This window comes from Pseudophryne corroboree, chromosome 2 (genome assembly GCF_028390025.1).
Source record: "Pseudophryne corroboree isolate aPseCor3 chromosome 2, aPseCor3.hap2, whole genome shotgun sequence".
NCBI lineage: Eukaryota > Metazoa > Chordata > Amphibia > Anura > Myobatrachidae > Pseudophryne > Pseudophryne corroboree.
Genome location: NC_086445.1, coordinates 754,235,902 through 754,254,345, shown reverse-complemented (window position 1 = coordinate 754,254,345; position 18,444 = coordinate 754,235,902). Strand labels below are relative to the sequence as shown.

The window sequence follows — 18,444 nt, the reverse complement described above, 5'->3', positions numbered from 1 at the left end:
GATATCACGTTCTTAATGATGCACTGTACATTACAAATGCGGCTGTAATTGACCGGCTAATGATGGAGGCATCGCAAAATGCTGACGAAAAAACATCCACGTTAATGTATTGTTGTGGTATCAGTAAGACGCTGATATGAAATTTTAAGGGACAAGGCGTTTCTCATAATATTTAAGATGCTAAAATTTATTTTTATTGTTGCAAAACAAGGTTCAAATGGGTCATATTGTGTTTGATTCATATTGGATTGTTTATCTGTTTAAGTAGGTTCAAAAGTATATTTAAAAGTTTGCATAGCTTTGATATAGTTTTATTTTTAACTCAGGCCTAAAATAACTTCAGGGGCTTGCATGGTGTGTGATTTCTTTGTGACAAAGGAAGCCGCATGGTTTGTCCTCCATTTTGGACTAACCACATGGCCTGTCCACCATTTTGTGTAACCCTCATGGATGTGGATGGGGGAGGAGCAGCGGCCATTTTGGGAAGGTCATTTTTTCTAAATGGCTGATTTTCAGTCTGCTCAAGAATAAACAGCTCTCCCTGGTCACAATCAATCACCATTTATGAGTTACCAATGCATTTATTTAACCCATGCCATAGTCAATTACAAATAGTTTCAGATGGGGCTTAATCAAAGTTAATAGTAAGATGAATACTTGATGTAAGAAGTACACACAGATAAAAAAAACAAAGTTTTTTTTTGTTTGTTTTTTCTTTTACCTCTAAGATTTAGCTAACTCTGCTTACTATAAGATAGCCATTGAAATGCAAATTAACCTGTGTAACTGCTTTTTCTTAGCAGTGAACAACCCTCTTGAACAGGCAGTCAAAAAGCACACAGCATTGATATGCAAATTAGAGACTTTAAAGGAAATGCATTCATTTCAGTAGGTGTGTACTGTGTGGGGGTTCTATGAGAGTCAAGTGATATATATTATATAAATATATATTATATATAATATTATTATAATTATGTGTATATTTATATCAGTGTATGTTCTGCAAGATAGCTATCCAATCTGAATCATAACATTTGAATTATTGATGATTATTAGATTCATTTTGACCTGTGCTGAGAAATTTGTTGCTATTTAGTTAAAACACAGACTAGATATTAAGGAAGAAAAACGTAAAACACAAATACAGTCTGGCCTAGTTAAACAGGTTTATACAGGCAGATACTGTGTTGTGTTAAGTAAACGATTATAGGTAATATCGCTTACATTTATAGAAGTGTGGGATTTGTGCTATCGTGGACGTACGGTCTTTGTACACGTGTCTCGAACAAAGTACGGGACTGCGTATGCAACGTAAAGACATACGCACGGTCGCGTGTTTACGCAACGTGCGTAAGGGTACAGCCGCTAAGTACAAATTACACAATAGCATTGTTTAGTTTAGGCACGAAACGGTAGCAACGCGATAATAGCACAAATTGCTCAGTGTCCAAGATTTAGTTTAAATACAACCTTTTTTACTGTATTACCTCTGGTACTAAGGCTGTTTTATCTGAATGAAAGTTAATTTTCTGTACAGAAAAACCAAAGTGTATTTGAGTGAACAAACGTGAGTGTGCAAACATAAATAAAGGTTTTGTGGACCCAGGAAATTCGGGATCCCGTAGGAGACCACACCAGGTGAGTGGAAACTTGGTGGCGTGAGAGTGGCTTGCTCACGTTAACATAGATTAAAGTACAAAGGAGCAAGGTAGCAGATACCGCAGGCCAGAAGGTCAGTGAAGGTTTAGAGTACCGCAGACCAAAGGTCAGCGAGGTTTTTGTTTAGGTGCCGCAGCCCAGGGGGTTAGCGAAAAAACCCATATAGGCCATTTGATTGATACGCTCCGGCTGAGGTTTCGCAGCCTGAAAAATCGATTCCATTGGTTGTACGGTGGGTAAGTAACAGTTACCTATACACTGTGCGATTGGATCGCGCGTTCGTGAGTGCAATACTTAGCGCAAGGTGATACCCTTTTTACGAGCTTTGCGTAAAGTCACGAGATCAGTAGCGCTGGGTGTAGCATACGCAAGCGTGATTTGTGTAAAAATTTTTTGTTTTAAGGGAGTTTCGCTGGTCACTCAGGAAATCTCCAACAACCAATATTTACTGGAAAGGGTAAGTCACTCCCATATACTTCCAGTGAATAGAGGTTACATAGGGGCCCTAGGTTGGGTACGTACTGGCGCTGACGACAGTGTTTGGGGGTTTTGGCCAACGTGGGTGTGAGTGGGTGAGAGCACTCGTTGAACTTTCACCGTTGCCTTATATTGAGTATTTTGTTTTTTTGTGGGAATTAGCTGAGAAGGCAATACCTGCAAAATATGGGGGCCAGTTGCTCAAGTAAGGGACGTGCAACCAGGGTTCAGGTTGATATTCCGCGGCCCAGGGGGTCAGCGAGGTACATAATGTGTGAGAAGCATGGATCACACACTGAAATTTTTTGCAATGAATGGGAACGTATGACTGCGGAAGATAGGGAACCATTCCCTAGGGTAGGCAGTTTTGAACCAGAGGTGTTGCAGAATTTAAGGTTTAGGATATGTCTGATAAAATCCCGAAAACAAAGGGTCAGACACACAAACTGTTTAAATTTATGGCAGCAAGCGGGCGATATGCAAGAGAAATTAACATATGCAGCCGGTTCCAAACCTAGCGGGAATGAGAACACAAACACACCATTGTCGACACAGGTCGAAGGGGAACAGAAGGCTACAGTCAATGATACATCGGTAAATGATAGTAATATAAAAGAGCAATGTATTAACCCTAACTTTTGCAAAATGTATCCTGTTTTGAAGTCTCTCCAAGGTTTTAGGTCACAGAAAGATGAAGGATTCAGCCAAATCGCAGCTCTCCTCCAAGCAGTCATGTTGCAGGAAACTCAGGTGGGACCTGTCCAACCAGGTAGCGCAGTAACAATATTCTCCAATGAAAGAACTGGTGAGGTCACAGCTACCGGTAAGTATGAGACAGTTCATTGCACAGAAACAACAACACCACACAGTAAACAGATTAGGAACGGAATGGTAGGATTACACCCTGTCTTGGAAATAGTAACTCCCAATGGGGGAACCGATAGTCAGGAAGTAGTCCTCACCGAGAATAATGCAATGTATTGCCCGTGGCCCAGAGATGAGCTGCGATCAATCATTTCAGAATTCCCCGACCCTCGGAAGCATTTAGCCAGATGTCAGAAATTTATCAGAGATCTGGGTAATGTGTATGAACCGACAAACCAACATTGGCGGACATTTTTGAAAACAGTCCTACCCCCTAATATTAACACCCAAAAATTCATCACTGATTGTAGATTAGAGTCGGATAGTCCTATGACTGACAGAAACAATCAGGAAAATATAGAACGAATTAATAAGCAACTAGAGTTGTGTTTTCCCACTGAGTGAAGAATTTTCTCCATAAAACAGAGGGAAAATGAAATGACATCTGAATATTTTCACCGAGCACTGCAGGAAATGGACAGCTACATGGGGGTATTAGATGCAGGGAACGATACGAATTACAGGAAGGTAGCTGTGTCTGTGCTAATGGACGGACTTGATCAGACAGTGAGGGACAGAGTACAAATATCTTTTCCTAATTGGAGAGGGGTCACAGTGGCTTGCCTTAGAGAGTGCGCAATTGAACACCATAGGAATATTGCTAGGCGTAGAAAACTGCAAGAGGAGAGGCTGAGGATTGAAAGTATGCAGGCTTTTACACCAAAGTCTCATCAGCCCAAAACCCTAGTAGTAACAAAAGACCGAAGATATGTTACATTTGTAAAAATAAAGGACATTTTGCTAGAAATTGTAGGAGTAGTAGAGCACATAGCCAATATAGACCCCTAGACAGAGTAAACAAGCCACGTTATTAAACACATAGACGGGATCAAGGGACATATAGTAAGGAATCACGATACAGTATAGAAAAACACAGATTCGGTTAATGGGAAGAACAGAATAAATGCAACTTTACCCTTTTGACAGAATTTACGGAGATTAGGAGGAGGCTTCTAAACTTCTGCTTCTCTCTCTCTAGCAGAAGTGACCTCTAAGTAATTTAACAGGAGTTTTGTTAGAGATGGTATACATATAGAGTGCTCCCACCCAGGAAGCACAACATATGTTAAAATACCTACGAAGACTAATATTGCATTTCACTGTTTTAGAAGCATGTCCATCACAGGTAGAGGAAATTATCTCAAGGATACCGGGTTCCCTATGAACTTAGAATGGACAAGACACTGGATTGATGGCTGGAATAGTCCCAGTAGAGATATAACACACATACATTTTTTTAAGGGGAACAGACCGATTAGGGAATCATTCCCTGTAGTGCCCAATCCAGATGTCAAACTTTGTAAAATCTTCTTTGCTACTAAACTCTGTGAGTTGTCTTCAAAGTTTCCTCTTCATCTCTGACGTTCACCGACAGGATTACAGCTCAAACGTCACATGTCTACTCGGTCTTTTCAGAGGTCTGCCCAAACCCAGTATATCTCACCAGCATCACTGTGCCTGGCCATGCACAAAGGGTGGAGAGTGGAAATATTGGTGAAGGGAGACTGTGCATAGATACCGATAGACATGATGGTGTGACAGCCTGATGGTGAACGCAAATCTGACAAATTTTCTTTTTATTATTTCCTCTCTCTTTTTAATTTTCCACGGATGGTTTACTTCACACAACTGATAATACACAACAGGTAAACACATTGTAATGCAAGATTTATGTTCCCTACAGAAAGGACGCTGACTCGGAGAGAACATTGTACCACTGGAGTGTCTGTTCCGGGAAGGTGGAGAGGCAGTACTGTTGAGACGGCACCTGAGCGCGGAGAACAACAAGACCAGAGGCGGTTGTCGCACCAGTTTTCTTTTTCCTTTTTTTATTTTCTCCATCTCCCACTACCCTCCTTTCCTCCCCCTTCTTGTTTCCTTTCTCTCCCCTTAACAAGATGGACTTACCCCAAGAGACTGCCTTCCGGGTTTTCCTGTTAACCCTGTTGTTGACCAGAGCAGTCTGTTTCGGTGAGAGTACCAGAGAGGTCGAGAAAGGATCTGGAATGGTTTCTGAGGGCGAGGACAGATTTGTAGAATTCCAAGAGCAACACATCACTCGAGCAAAGGCGAGTATCAGAAAACGATCTGGTAGTCAGGGAATTAGGAGGCACTGTGAGGGGTTATTGGCTGAGGAAAATTGCATTTGTAAAAATTGTGAGAACATAGTTGAGGATGGGTGCATCCAGAGATGTCAGTCCAGCCTTAATATCAACATGGACCGTCATCCATTGAGTATTTAACACTTACTAGTGGGTAAGGTCTTAAACCAGACAGAATGCTGGGTGTGCTCACAAGTACCTCAAGGTCAGAACAAGTCAGGATTAGTACCGTACCCTTTAGCAATAGATAAGGTACTCGAATTATGAGGTGGGAGACCGGTAGACAAGAAATTTTATATTTCTAGGCCTCCTAGTTTGAAGCTCCACCAGTATCATGTAGATAGATCCTTAGTGTGTTTCAACATTTCCAATTCCCGAAAGCCGGAAAATTGGGAGGTGACATGGAATAACCAGACCATGGCATTTTCGCACAGAGCTGATAGGATACCCGTAGACTCTGAACTTATACGCCAAATAGCCAATAGTGGAAGGTATTTTCGGTATAGATATACTCAAGGAAGTAAGACCATGCGGGTTGGAGAAGTATCACCAGGGTACTGTGCGCATATCATACAGCCTGATACGTGTACTGAACAGATGAGAGAGTTAGATATTGAGTTTTTCACTTGGAAAGTTTGCAATATGGTAATGTCATATTCTGTCCCATATGTTCTCCCAGATGATGCCTATTTCATATGTGGGAGGAAGGCGTATAAGTGGCATGCCCCAAACTCAGAGGGATTGTGTTACATTGGAAGAGTGTAGCCAGAGGTTATGACCATAACCCATGATAAGATGAAAGACGTTCACCGCAGTGTTCAAGCTCCTTATACTCATACTCATTATGAACACATCGTTAAAAGACACCTCATAGATAGGACAGAGCACGTAGCCTCTGATTTGATCCACGAATCCACCAGGATTCAATTCCTTCTCGCATTAGACATCACCTGTACTGCCAGAGGAGTTATAAATTATAGGTACATCCATGCGCTAGCGAATCTGATAGATAATATCACTGAGATGTATGACGACACCTTCAGGTATACGGGTAGGGAGTTGCAAGCTTACAAAACAGAACTGATCCAGCACAGGATGGTCCTCAATTATATCACAGCCGTGACGGGTGGGTACTGTGTCACTTTGGCAACTCAATATGGTGTGAAGTGCTGCACGTATATTACAAACAGCACTGATGACCCAACCGAGATCATCGATCAATAGATGGACGATATCTTGCAGTTGAAGTGGGAGTTCCGAAGGAGACACAACATTACCCTGACTGCTGTGAGTAATGAACTGACCGGCTGGGTCTCATGGTTGAACCCACGCAATTGGTTCACAGGTTTAGGAGAATGGGCTCAAAATGTTATTATGAGTGTAGGAAAGTTTCTCCTTTGTATCCTGGGAGTCGTCATAATTATTGGCTTGATATTTAGGTGTGTTCGAATTCTAACGCGGCGCAAGCACGGCACAAAATTGATGAGTCTAAGGAGCGGGGGCATTGTTACAGCAGCAGATTTAATTTACGACCCATCCATAGAAACATTGTTATGATAAGGATTGCAAATGAACTCCATGGCCTGTTTCTTTCACCCGTTTTTCCTTTGTTTCCCCCTCAGCAAAAATACACCCATCCGGAAAATACTTCGATCAACACCCAAGAATGATTATGAAAATGTTATGTGAATGTATTTTAGATATGTGTCTTATCTTCATCTCTGCAACCTTCAGTTAATGACACACATAGTCGACAGGTGATATCCACATATATTAGCACTCACATATGTTCCGAATCCATGTATCATCAACTAAATGTGCACCCCATTTGTTGGAACAAGAAGCCGAAAAGAGCTCGGTAGTGTTTGTTGGCCCACTTACAGACCCTTAATACGGGATGAGAAGGATTTAATGTATACTTAGCAATACCTCGAAGCTTATTTAGAACATATACGGCACGATAATACATGCCCCTCAGACATGGATTCATACTTACATGCTTTTTACTATCCCACTAAGTCATACATTTCCTACCTTCCCCTCTCTCCCGACTATCCAAACTTTTGTAGATATTGTATATTTTTCTGTTTAGTGTTTAGATAGTGGCAGTTATTGTTGACTGCCAAAGGGTGGACTGTCAAAGTCGAAAAATATTGTAGCACACACACCACGTACTAACCACACACACATGCCCGCTGCGCGTGCACTTGTTCCGCCGTGCGTGCACATATCCGCAATTTGCGTATGATCGCTCCCACGGACCTGCGCGTGGTATGGGTATTTACGGCAGAGTTTGTGAGCGCATAGAGGGTTATCAGAACATTACATATTTAACCCAAATAGTGCACATTGTACACATAGCCCCCTGCACCACATCAGAAAGAAATAGCTGTTTAAAATGGTTACAGAACAAAGGGATTCACCTTTACAGGATAGGAGGGGACAGAACAAGGTTACAAGGTGGTGTTTGGTATCCAGCTGTAGGGTATTTTAAGGGAAACATTCTGGTGTTGGTTTGAGGAAGATCGCATGTTCCTGAGGATAGTTAGATGCAGAAGCAGAATATAGGTTTAAACTGTATTTACTCTATATTATGTATGCGGGGGGAATCCAGAGGAGACCACCCACAAGAGCAGTTAAGAAAGACATCGCCCACCTATTCAAACAGACCTATGACCTCTCCTGTACTGTAAATGACCATCCCTGTGTCCAATGAACAAGGAGATTACAGTATCCATTGTGTTATGTTTTGGATGAAGTGAATAAAGAGAGCCTGCAGCAGGCTTGGTCACAGAAGACTCTGAACGCTATCTACCTGATGAGCGGAGGACTGGTCCAGGTTGCATAAGCGAACATTCTCACGTATGTACATTGACTGTAGCCATTATTCTGTTGTAGATTTATCTTGTTAGCCTTGTAGTGTATAACTTGTACTGTTATCCCCTTTCAATTAATCCACTGTGGCGTTAGAACCCAGCGGTTAACTACATATCGGTGTTGTGTCCTCATTTCCCTGCTAGGGTTTAAAGTGTTTAACTGTATAAGGTTTAAAGGTGTATTGATAAGGTGTGTACGCACAGCAAGTACTTTATACCGTCAGCACTGCGTAAGGTTTAAGGTGTAACATCATTACAGTGCTTTGCGGCACATGGTTTAGAGTGTAAGAATAACATTGCATTGCATTACGAATAAGGTTTAAAGTTTATCAAGAGTGTGTGCGCGCGCTGTGCGTACTTTGTACACCCAGCGCGGCGTGTGTACGCTAAGTACGTACAACGTACGGGACTCTGTACGCAAATAGCGTACAAAGTGCGTAGCGTGTATATTAAGTCTAGCGGCCGCAGCGGCTCCATGGTAAAAGTGTGTTTAAAGGTATAGCTTTATGGTTTACGATAATATTGACATTATCATAGGCATGCTACATATCATTTTAATAAGTCTGATTGTGCATGCTATTTGCGAAAAAGATTAATTTGAATGGAAAAAGTTGCATGAAAAGACACTTCGCGTACCATGTCACGGCATGACTAGAAGGGCTGTTTAACATGCAGAGAGGCTAGATGTAAGTAAACACATTGGAAACTGCTGCTTTCAATGCAGTAGAGCAATCAATACTTATACAAACCCATTTCTTGTTCAATCAAAAAGACACTGTCCTGGTTCCCATCATACTGTATCTCTCTGATTATTTTATTTTTGAAATGTCTGTTTTGCAGATTCTATCTCCTGGCCACTTCCTTTTGGTATCCTAGAGCTCAGTACTGGGATACATTCTGTACTTTTTACATATGGTAGCCCCAGTGACTCCTGGGAGGAGCAGGTTATTAAAATACAGGATTAGGTGATATTGCAACAATAAATCTGTATATTTTACAGTCTAATTATTCAGTTAAAAAAGGAATATTTTAAGGTAACAATAAGTACTGTAGCAAAAACAAACACATGACAAGTACTAAAAACAATATAACATTCTAAAACAAAAGAACTGTGTACTTACTTTGGTTGCAAATATCTTGTCTGGAATTCTCAGCTTTTTCATGAAGTTCTTCAAAAGCCATTATCATTCGCTATATCACAAAATATTAAAATAACTAGAAAATGTATTTTACAGCATTATTGTAGGCTTATTTTTTGTATTGAGGAACTATGGGGGTGATTCAGACCTGATCGTAGATGTGCTAAATTTAGCATATCTACGATCAGCTTCCCTGACATGCATGGGGACGCCTAGCACAGGGCTAGTCCGTCTAGCATGCAGCCCTACCCTGCCGCACAAGTACAAAAGCATCGCACAGCGGCGATGCTTTTGTACTTGAAGAGTAGCTCCCAGCCAGCGCAGCTCCTGCGCGCTGGCAGGGAGCTGCTCGTCGCTGCCCGGGTCGCAGCAGCTGCGTGTGATGTCACACAGCTGCCACGGCTCGTCCCCTCAATGGTACAGGCACGACTGCATTGTGCGTTGTCCAGACTACGGCCCTAAACGCGGCCGCTGGGCTGATCTCCCCCCACCCCAGCGACCGCCTCTGCCTGTCAATCAGGCAGAGGAGCTTGCAGGGCTAAGACAGCCGTCGGCTGTCTGGCATGCACCGGCACATGCACAGTTCATACCTGATCGCTGCTGTGCGAATTAGCCCCTATGTTGTAAATACAATAAAATTATTTACTCAGTCAACTGCTTTCTCATCTAAAAAATGGATAAAACATGCCAAGAAGCAATGACAGACTATGCTAACAGACACTTGCCTCAATATTGTTGTTTAGATCACCATACATTTGTCTTGTCTCGTCTATTTCACTTTCATCTGAAAGACAAAACATTAAGTATACAAAAAAAAATTACATTAAAAAATAAATGTGCACCCAAATCTATCTCATTGAGCAGCAGCTGACACCAGAAAGACCAGAAGCTAAATGACAAAACTAGAGGAAGGCATAGAAAGGCCAGAGATCATGGCAGGCCGTTAAGTGTACGTTGCATAAAGCCAGGGTTACTACAATCCCATGGTTTTTAACAGAGCAGGAGCAGGGCTTGCTGCCACCCTGTGCTGGTCATGCCCTTGAAAATGTGATGCCACATGAGGGGGCGGGGGCCACCAGTAGAAGAAAGTAGATAGCTGACCAGATGATCCGCAGGGTACATGCCCTTTAGACGCTCCAAGCAGCTCAACAGCAGCACTAGTAGCCGCGGGTTGCCATTCCAGGAGTCCTGGCCAACAGCTCCCTATGGCCCTACTTGTTAGGTAGTTGGCTGAGTCGATGACAGGAGGTCTAAGAGTAGGTTGAATAAGTGCCTGCTGGCATCAAACCATAGGAAAATAAAGGCACAGGACTTTTGTTTAGCTGATCTGAGCTTTGTGAACTTACTATTATTAATACAACAGTGTATATAAATCACTAGTGATATATAGTGTCGGCTACAGATTTTAACAACATAGAATCGTTGATAGTTATTGATACGGATTCACAGGAGTAGTGTGGGGGAAAGGGGGAGTAGGAAAGTTGTGATAGGATATTTGGAAGGTATAGGGGGGAAATTGGGGAAGTTCGGAGTGTTCTGCATGGTCTGAGAGTATGAAAAACAAGGTGTGTGGGATGCAGAGGAAATGCTGAGTTTAAAATCTACAGATGTAGCCTTGCTTATCTATACCATCTAAGGTGTTTGTCCCGATCACGGAGTCGCAGTGTGACTGGTCGCAAGGCGGTGCATTAAGTCGTAGGGTGGTCATAGAATTTAATGTGGCATATGGCGTTACCGGTGAGTGCAATTCCAGCGATCATCCACCAGATGTCGCCTCTGAAAATCACCATTGCGCATGCGTGAGGTGTTCAATAAAATACTATGGTGCAAGAATCACCATTGTGCATGCATAAGGTGTCCAATAAAATACTATGGTGCAAGAATCACCATTGCGCATGCGTGAGATCTGAATTGAAATACACTATAGCACAAGAACTACTTTACTGTACAGTACTGTATGTTAACAAGACATTTGCCTCAGAAAATGTGATGGCATAGGTTATGCATGTACTGTATATGGGCACAGCTGTTCATGCATCCAATTATGCTATTTAAAACACACAGGGGCTATGTGGCTAAGCGAACTCTGGGCAATATAGCAGGTCAGGCTTGAGCACCGAGCGGGTTGACAAACTGGCTGCTGTCCACGAACCAGGGCCTCGTGGAAGCCCACAATTATGGAGCTAGCGACGGCATTAGTTATGCATGTATATTTTAAACAGCAGCAGCTGCTTGTGCATCCTATTCGCAGCACTTCAGAAGCAAAACGATGCGAATAGGACACACAAGCATCTCCTGTTTGTGTGCAATAGCAACTGTATTTGCATACAAAATGTTATGGTACAATGTATTCCAGTCATAGACTGTAACATAGTTAGATACAGTCGCAACTACACACTAAATATAGCCATGCCGCATATAATTTAAATCAGCATAAGATGCTTGTGTGACTTAGTACATTTATATGCCTCTTATACAAATTTCCTGCGGAAAATAATGTAAAAATGGCATGTACAGTACATGGAGCATTTTTGCCAATCAAAAATTTTTTTATTTTTTTTTTAAGTGTCAAAATGTATTGAAAAGTGTTTATTTGTTGCAAATGTGCTTGAAAAGTGACTTGTATTTACGGACCAGCAAAGTGTGTCTTTTAGTATAGGAGGACCACAGTGTCAAAGAAAGTCCCCCATTGTCCCCCAAAAGTGACTTATATTTACGGACCAACCGAAATGTGTCTTTTAGTATAGGAGGACCACATTGTCATAGAAAGTCACCCTTTGTCCCCCCAAAGTCCCATGATTAAAGCAGCACACACCTTAAATAATCCCCAGTACTCCAGGAAGCACAAGCATGTTATGCTGATTTAAATTATATGCGGCATGGCTATGTTCAGTTTGTAATTGCAACTGTACCTAATTATGTTACAGTGTATGGCTGGAATACATTGTAGCATAACATTTTGTATGCAAATTCAGTTGCTAGTACACACAGAATATAGGCATGCTGCATATCATTTTAAACAGCAGTAGCTGCTTGTGCGTCCTATTCGCATCGTTTCGCTTCTAAAACAAAGCACTGCAGCACAAGCAGCTCCTGCTGTTTAAAATGATATGCAGCATGCCTATATTCTTACCCTCAGGTGATTTTAATTAGTATAGGTCTTAGCATTGCTGTCTACATTTTAGAAATGCGAAATTTTAGCGGAACGTCCTGAATAAATGTATTTATTGTGTCAGTATTAGGGATGTTAGGGACCAATGTAATGAGGTTCACCTTAACCCAGAGGTTCTCAAACGCGGTCCTCAAATCTCCCAAACAGTACAGGTTTCAGTTATAGCCATGGCTCAGCACAGATGGTTAAATCTGTGCTATTTAAGTCACTTGCGGCCAAGCATGGATATACCTAAAACCTGGACTGTTTGGGTGCCTTGAGGACCGTGTTTGAGAACCTCTGTCTTAACCCTTAACCACTTCTATGAACTATACAGCTCGACCATCATATCTGGTATTACAGACATGGCTATCAACTAAGATGCCTCAGGCAAATAAGTAGCAACTGGATCAGTGCAGGAGGCAGACAGGGCCCTCAGATTAGGAAGCAAGGGCAGAACTCTCAGAGCAGGGGCAAGAAGTAGACCCTCATAGAAGGAAGTGGTAAAAGGAACCTTTGGAACAGCAGGGCTTGGCAAGAACCTCAAAATAGGCATAAATGGCAGGACCCTCAGTAGAGGAGAACATGGCTGGATCTTCAAGACTGAAAGCAAGGGCTTCAGTGTCAGGAGTGGAGGCAGAGGTTTGGGTCTCAGTACAGTTGGCAAGGGCTTGGGCCTCAGATCAGGAAGCAGAGACTGGAGTCTCATAATTGTTAACAATGTTTGCAATCTCAGGTTTGATAGCAGAGGCTAAAATCTCTATGGCATGTACCTCAGGAATAGAGAAAAATGTAGAATTTCAGAACTTGTAATAACTTGAATCTCAAGATAGCTGTCAGAGGCTGAAACCCCTGTGGCTGAACCTCAGGACTAGAGCTATCAACTGTGCATTTGGAAAAGAACTGGAATCTGAGGTTTGGTAATGATGAGTGGAACCTCAGGACAGTAGATCAAAAATGAAACCCAGGGATGGGAGGTAGAGGCTGATGTCTTAGGACAAGAGGCACTGACTAGAACCTCCATTGAAATAAGGATCTCTTCTGGATTGGGTGATTGTAAGTAGCCGCGGCATGGCCTGTGGGGGACGTAGGTCCCGGCCATGGCCAGGCGAGCGGGACACTGGACCTCTTCTGGCCGCTAGAGCTTCCAGATCCCGCTAGGTAACGCTGTTGCAGGGGTGCCTGGGAGCCGCCAGGTGCTTGGCAACAGAGAAGCCGGAGGGAGACAGCATTCCCTGTTGCTAATTTGTAGTGTGTGTGGATGTGCAGCAAGACAGCTGCATAAGGTTTGTTCAATAAGACCTCTTAGTTTTTATTGGTGCAGGCACCTGTAATATTCTCTTCCTGTGCACTCCTCAAAAGCTGGTTATAGTTCCTGAAAAGAAAAGTGTCTCTTATAGGCAAGAAGACCTGCTGTGAGTACTCTACGAGTCTTAACATCAGGTGTCCAGGGTTACTCTCCAGAAGATCATCGACCATCAACTCATCTGCGAAAGACGGCCCAGGTATTCATCCCAAATTATGACAGTGATTGACCAGAATCCTCTTTGAGGTAGATTCAGGGTAATTTTCTTATTTGTGGCTATACAGACTAGAGTGTGCAATAGCTCATTTTTGATTTTGGTGTAGACATAGCTGGAGTTATTCAGCGCCTACAGTGGCAGCAAAAATGTCTTTACATTTTGCTCTCACATTGTACAATTTGTACTGGAGTGGCAGTAATGACTGATTGGGACACTAAAGGAACAATGTATGACAGCTGAACCGTTGGTCATGCATATAATAAGTCAGTAGCTTGGAATGCAGCTTTGCATTGTTTCTAAAGCCTCTACTCTGATAGATCAGGATCAGTTATAAATCGAGCCTGGGCTGCCAGTGAAATCGGTTAGAAACAATGGGATTTTAATTACCTACCGGTAAATCCTTTTCTCGTAGTCCGTAGAGGATGCTGGGGTTCACATTAGTACCATGGGGTATAGACGGGTCCACTAGCTGCCACTGACACTTTAAGAGTTTGAGAGTGTGGGCTGGCTCCTCCCTCTCAGCCCCTCCTACCAGACTCAGTTTAGAAAATGTGCACCGGATGAGTCAGTGGGACCAAGTTATGATAAACTGAGACAGCTTTCAGATAATATCATACTATGAATGACCGAAGGCTGATAACACTCGGATAATTTCAGTAACCTTAATAGTGCTATCTATTAGTAACCACACGTGGACACGTTTTTAAATCTGTATTCACTTTTCTCAAACTTTATGGACTCACATGTTTGTCAGTTTTTGTGATTTTAACCTCTATGTTTCACTGTAGTCTGGGATAATAAACTAATAAACATCCTATTTTAATGTATATCTTATGACAAGTTAACCCTTTTCATAGTGCGTCGACAGATTTCTCCTCATTTTTCCTTCCAATCCTAATCTATGTATACTGTATTTGACAGCACCCCCTGAATAAACTGTGCTTTGTCCATTATATAAGAAAGGGGCTCATAAAAGAGGGTGTATGGTGATGATTCACATACACTCATAATACTATAATATCATATATTGAGTATGCAGATACCTAGCCTTTGTCTATGCCCCACCTACCAGACTCCATCTAGAAACTGTGCCCGAGGAGACGGACAACTTCGAGAGAAGGATTTTACACAGATAGTGGTGAGATTCACACCAGCTCACACATACAAGGCAAACCACGCTAACCAGCTTGAAAAATCAGCTACGGTTGAACCATATTACTTAACCAAGTAACAAAAACAGTACTTAACCAAAACTAAGCAGTACTGAACTAAGTAACTACTGCAGGATCACAAAGCGCTGGCCGGGTGCCCAGCATCCTCTACGGACTACGAGAAAAGGATTTACCGGTAGGTAATTTAAATCCTATTTTCTGTTACGTCCTAAATGATGCTGGGGACCACATTAGTACCATAGGGATTTACCAAAGTTCCCAGAACGGGAGGGAGAGCGCGGAGGCTCCTGCAGAACTGATTGACCAAACTTCAGGTCCTCAGAGGCCAAAGTATCGAACTTGTAAAACTTAGCAAACGTGTTCGACCAAGACAAAGTAGCCGCTCGGCAAAGCTGTAAAGCCGAGACACCCCTGGCAGCCGCCCAGGAAGAACCCATCTTACGAGTAGAGTGGGCCTTAACAGACGTAGGACATGGCAAGTCTGACAAAGAATACGCATGCTGGATAGTGTCCTGATCCAGGGAGAAATAGTCTGCTTAGAAGCAGGACCCCCAATTTTCTTGGGATCATACAGGACAACAGAGAGTCTGATTTTCTGTGAGAGCAGTCCTCTTCACATAGATTTTCAGAGCCCTTACAACATCCAAGGACTTTGATGAAATTGAGGAGTCAGTAGCAACTGGCACCACAATAGGTTGGTTGATATGAAATGCCGACACAACCTTCGGAAGGAACTGCTGACGTGTCCGGAGCTCAGCTCTATCTTCATGGAAGATCAAGTAGGGGCTCTTACAAGACAAAGGCCCCAAATCCGAGAAACGCCTAGCAGAACCTAAGGCCAACGAAGTGACCGCCTTCCATGTAGGAAACTTGATCTCAACCTCCTAAAGAGACTCAAACCAATCCGATTGGAGAAACTGCAACACCACGTTAAGATCCTATAGTGCCGTAGGCAGCACAAAGAAAGGTTGGATGTGCAGAACCCCTTACAAAAAGGTCTGAACCTCAGGGAGGGAAGCCAACTGTTTCTGGAAGAAAATGGATAGGGCCGAAATCTGGACCTTTACGGATCCCAACCTCAGGCCCATATCCACCCCTGCTTGCAGGAAGAGGAGAAACCGTCCCAGTTGAAACTCCAGTGTAGGAAACTTCTTGGACTCACACCAAGATACATATTTTTTACAAATACGATGGAAATGTTTAGACGTTACTCCTTTCCTAGCCTGTATCAGGGTAGGAATAACCTTGGTCGGAATGCCCTTCCGAGCTAATATCTGGCGTTCAACCTCCATGCCGTCAAAAGTAGCCACGGTAAGTCTTGATAAGCGAACGGCCCCTGCTGCAGCAGGTCCTCCCGAAGAGGAAGAGACCTCGGCTCTTCTAGCAGTAGATCCAGAAGATCTGCGTACCAAGCCCTTCTTGACCAGTCCGGAGCAATGAGGATCGCCTGAACCCTTGTTCTCCTTATAAGTATTAGAACTCTTGGAATGAGTGGAAGTGGAGGAAACACGTACACAGCCTGGAACACACACGGAGTCACTAGGGCGTCCACTGCCACTGCTTGCGGGTCCCTCGACCTGGAACAATACCTCAGAAGCTTCTTGTTGAGACGAGAGGCCATTATGTCTATTTGAGGTATACCCCAAAGAACTGTTACCTCCGTGAACACCTCCGGATGGAGTCCCCACTCCCCTGGATGGAGATCGTGTTTGCTAAGGAAGTCCGCTTCCCAGTTGTCTACTCCCGGAATGAAGATTGCTGACAGCGCCAACACGTGTTTTTCTGCCCAGAGGATAATTCTTGTCGCCTCTGATATTGCAGCTCTGCTCTTCGTTCCGCCCCGTTGGTTTATGTAAGCCACCGTCGGTACATTGTCCGACTGCACTTGAAAGGCTCGATCTCGCAGAAGATGAGCCGCTTGGAGAAGACTGTTGTAGACGACTCTTAGTTCCAGAATATTTATTGGAAGACTGGATTCCAGGCTTGACCACCTTCCTTGGAAGGTTTACCCCTAAGTGACAGTGCCCCAGCACCGGAGACTTGCATCCGTGGTTAAGAGTATCCAGTCCTGAATCCCGAACCTGCGGCCCTCCAGAAGGTGAGGTAATTGCAGCCACCATAGGAGTGAAATCCTTGCTTTTGGCGACAGAAGTATACTCTGGTGCATGTGTAGGTGAGATCCCAACCACTTGTCCAGGAGATCCAGCTGGAAGGGCTGAGCATGAAACCTTCCGTACTGTAGAGCCTCGTAAGAGGCAACCATATTCCCCAGAAGGCGAATGCACTGATGAACCGATACCCGGGTTGGCTTCAGAAGTCCCGGACCATAGTTTGAATCACCAACGCTTTCTCCTGCAGCAGAAATACCCTCTGCAATTCCTTGTCAAGGATCATTCCCAGAAAAGACCCCCATAATCCCATATCTGGACGATCTGCTAATAAAGGCATCGTCCAGGAAGACAATGTTGTGGTTTACTGTTCTCACGATTCATCTGCTCAGGGAAATTGGTTGGATCCTGAACCTTCCAAAGTCACATTTGGAGTCAAATGTGACTTTGGAAGGTTCAGGATCCAACCGAGTTACCTGATCAGATGAATTGTGAGAACAATGTACCACAACAGCGTCTTCCTGGACGATGCCTTTATTAGCAGATCGTCCAGATATGGGATTATGTTCACCCCCTGCCTGCGGAGGAGAACCATCATCTCCGCAATCACCTTGGTGAACACCCTCGGTGCCGTGGAGAGGCCGAATGGCAGTGCCTGATATTGAAAATGACTCTAACAGTGCGAATAAGCCTGATGCGGCGGCCAAATCGGAATGTGGAGGTATGCATCCTTGATATCCAGGAATACCCCCTCCTTCAGACCTGAGATCACCGCACTCAAAGACTCCATTTTGAACTTGAACTCCCTCAGAAAGGGGTTTAGCGATTTCAAGTTCAAGATGGGCCTGACCGAACCATCCGGTTTCGGTACCACGAAAAGGTTTGAATAATAACCTTTGTTTTGCAGATGAGGTGGAACTGGTACAATGACCTGTGACTCTACCAACTTTCAGATGGCTTACTGTAGACAGCCCTGTCTGCCAGTAAAGCTGGCAAGCCTAAATTGAAGAACCGGTGAGGCGGGAGTTCTTGAAACTCCAGCCTGTACCCCTGGGACACAATATCCTTTACCCAGGGGTCCAGGCCGGACGACACCCAGATGTGACTGAATCATCTGAGTCTCGCCCCCACCGGCCCGACCTCCAGGCCGCGCGGTCCACCGTCATGCTGACGATTTTGATGTACCCGAAGCAGGTTTCTGTTTTTTGTAACCGCAGTGGCAGGTTTTTGGGATTTTGCCTGACCTCCTCTAAAGAAGGTGTTAGACGGCTTGGTCTTTCTGGATTTAGCAGTGCGAAAGGACTGTAATGCAG

General features: G+C 43.6%; 1 protein-coding gene across 1 annotated transcript in view; it reads right to left on the bottom strand.

The window, feature by feature from the left end:
• SYCP1 (synaptonemal complex protein 1) overlaps positions 1–18,444 on the bottom strand; it is a 1,049,791-nt gene that overhangs the window by 565,998 nt on the left and 465,349 nt on the right. Inside the window, exons 8-9 of the mRNA XM_063955446.1 lie at positions 9,903–9,961; positions 9,160–9,229 (exon numbers count right to left, since the gene is read on the bottom strand). Coding sequence (XP_063811516.1) covers positions 9,160–9,229; positions 9,903–9,961 — 129 coding nt within the window. The remainder of the gene's footprint in view (positions 1–9,159; positions 9,230–9,902; positions 9,962–18,444) is intronic.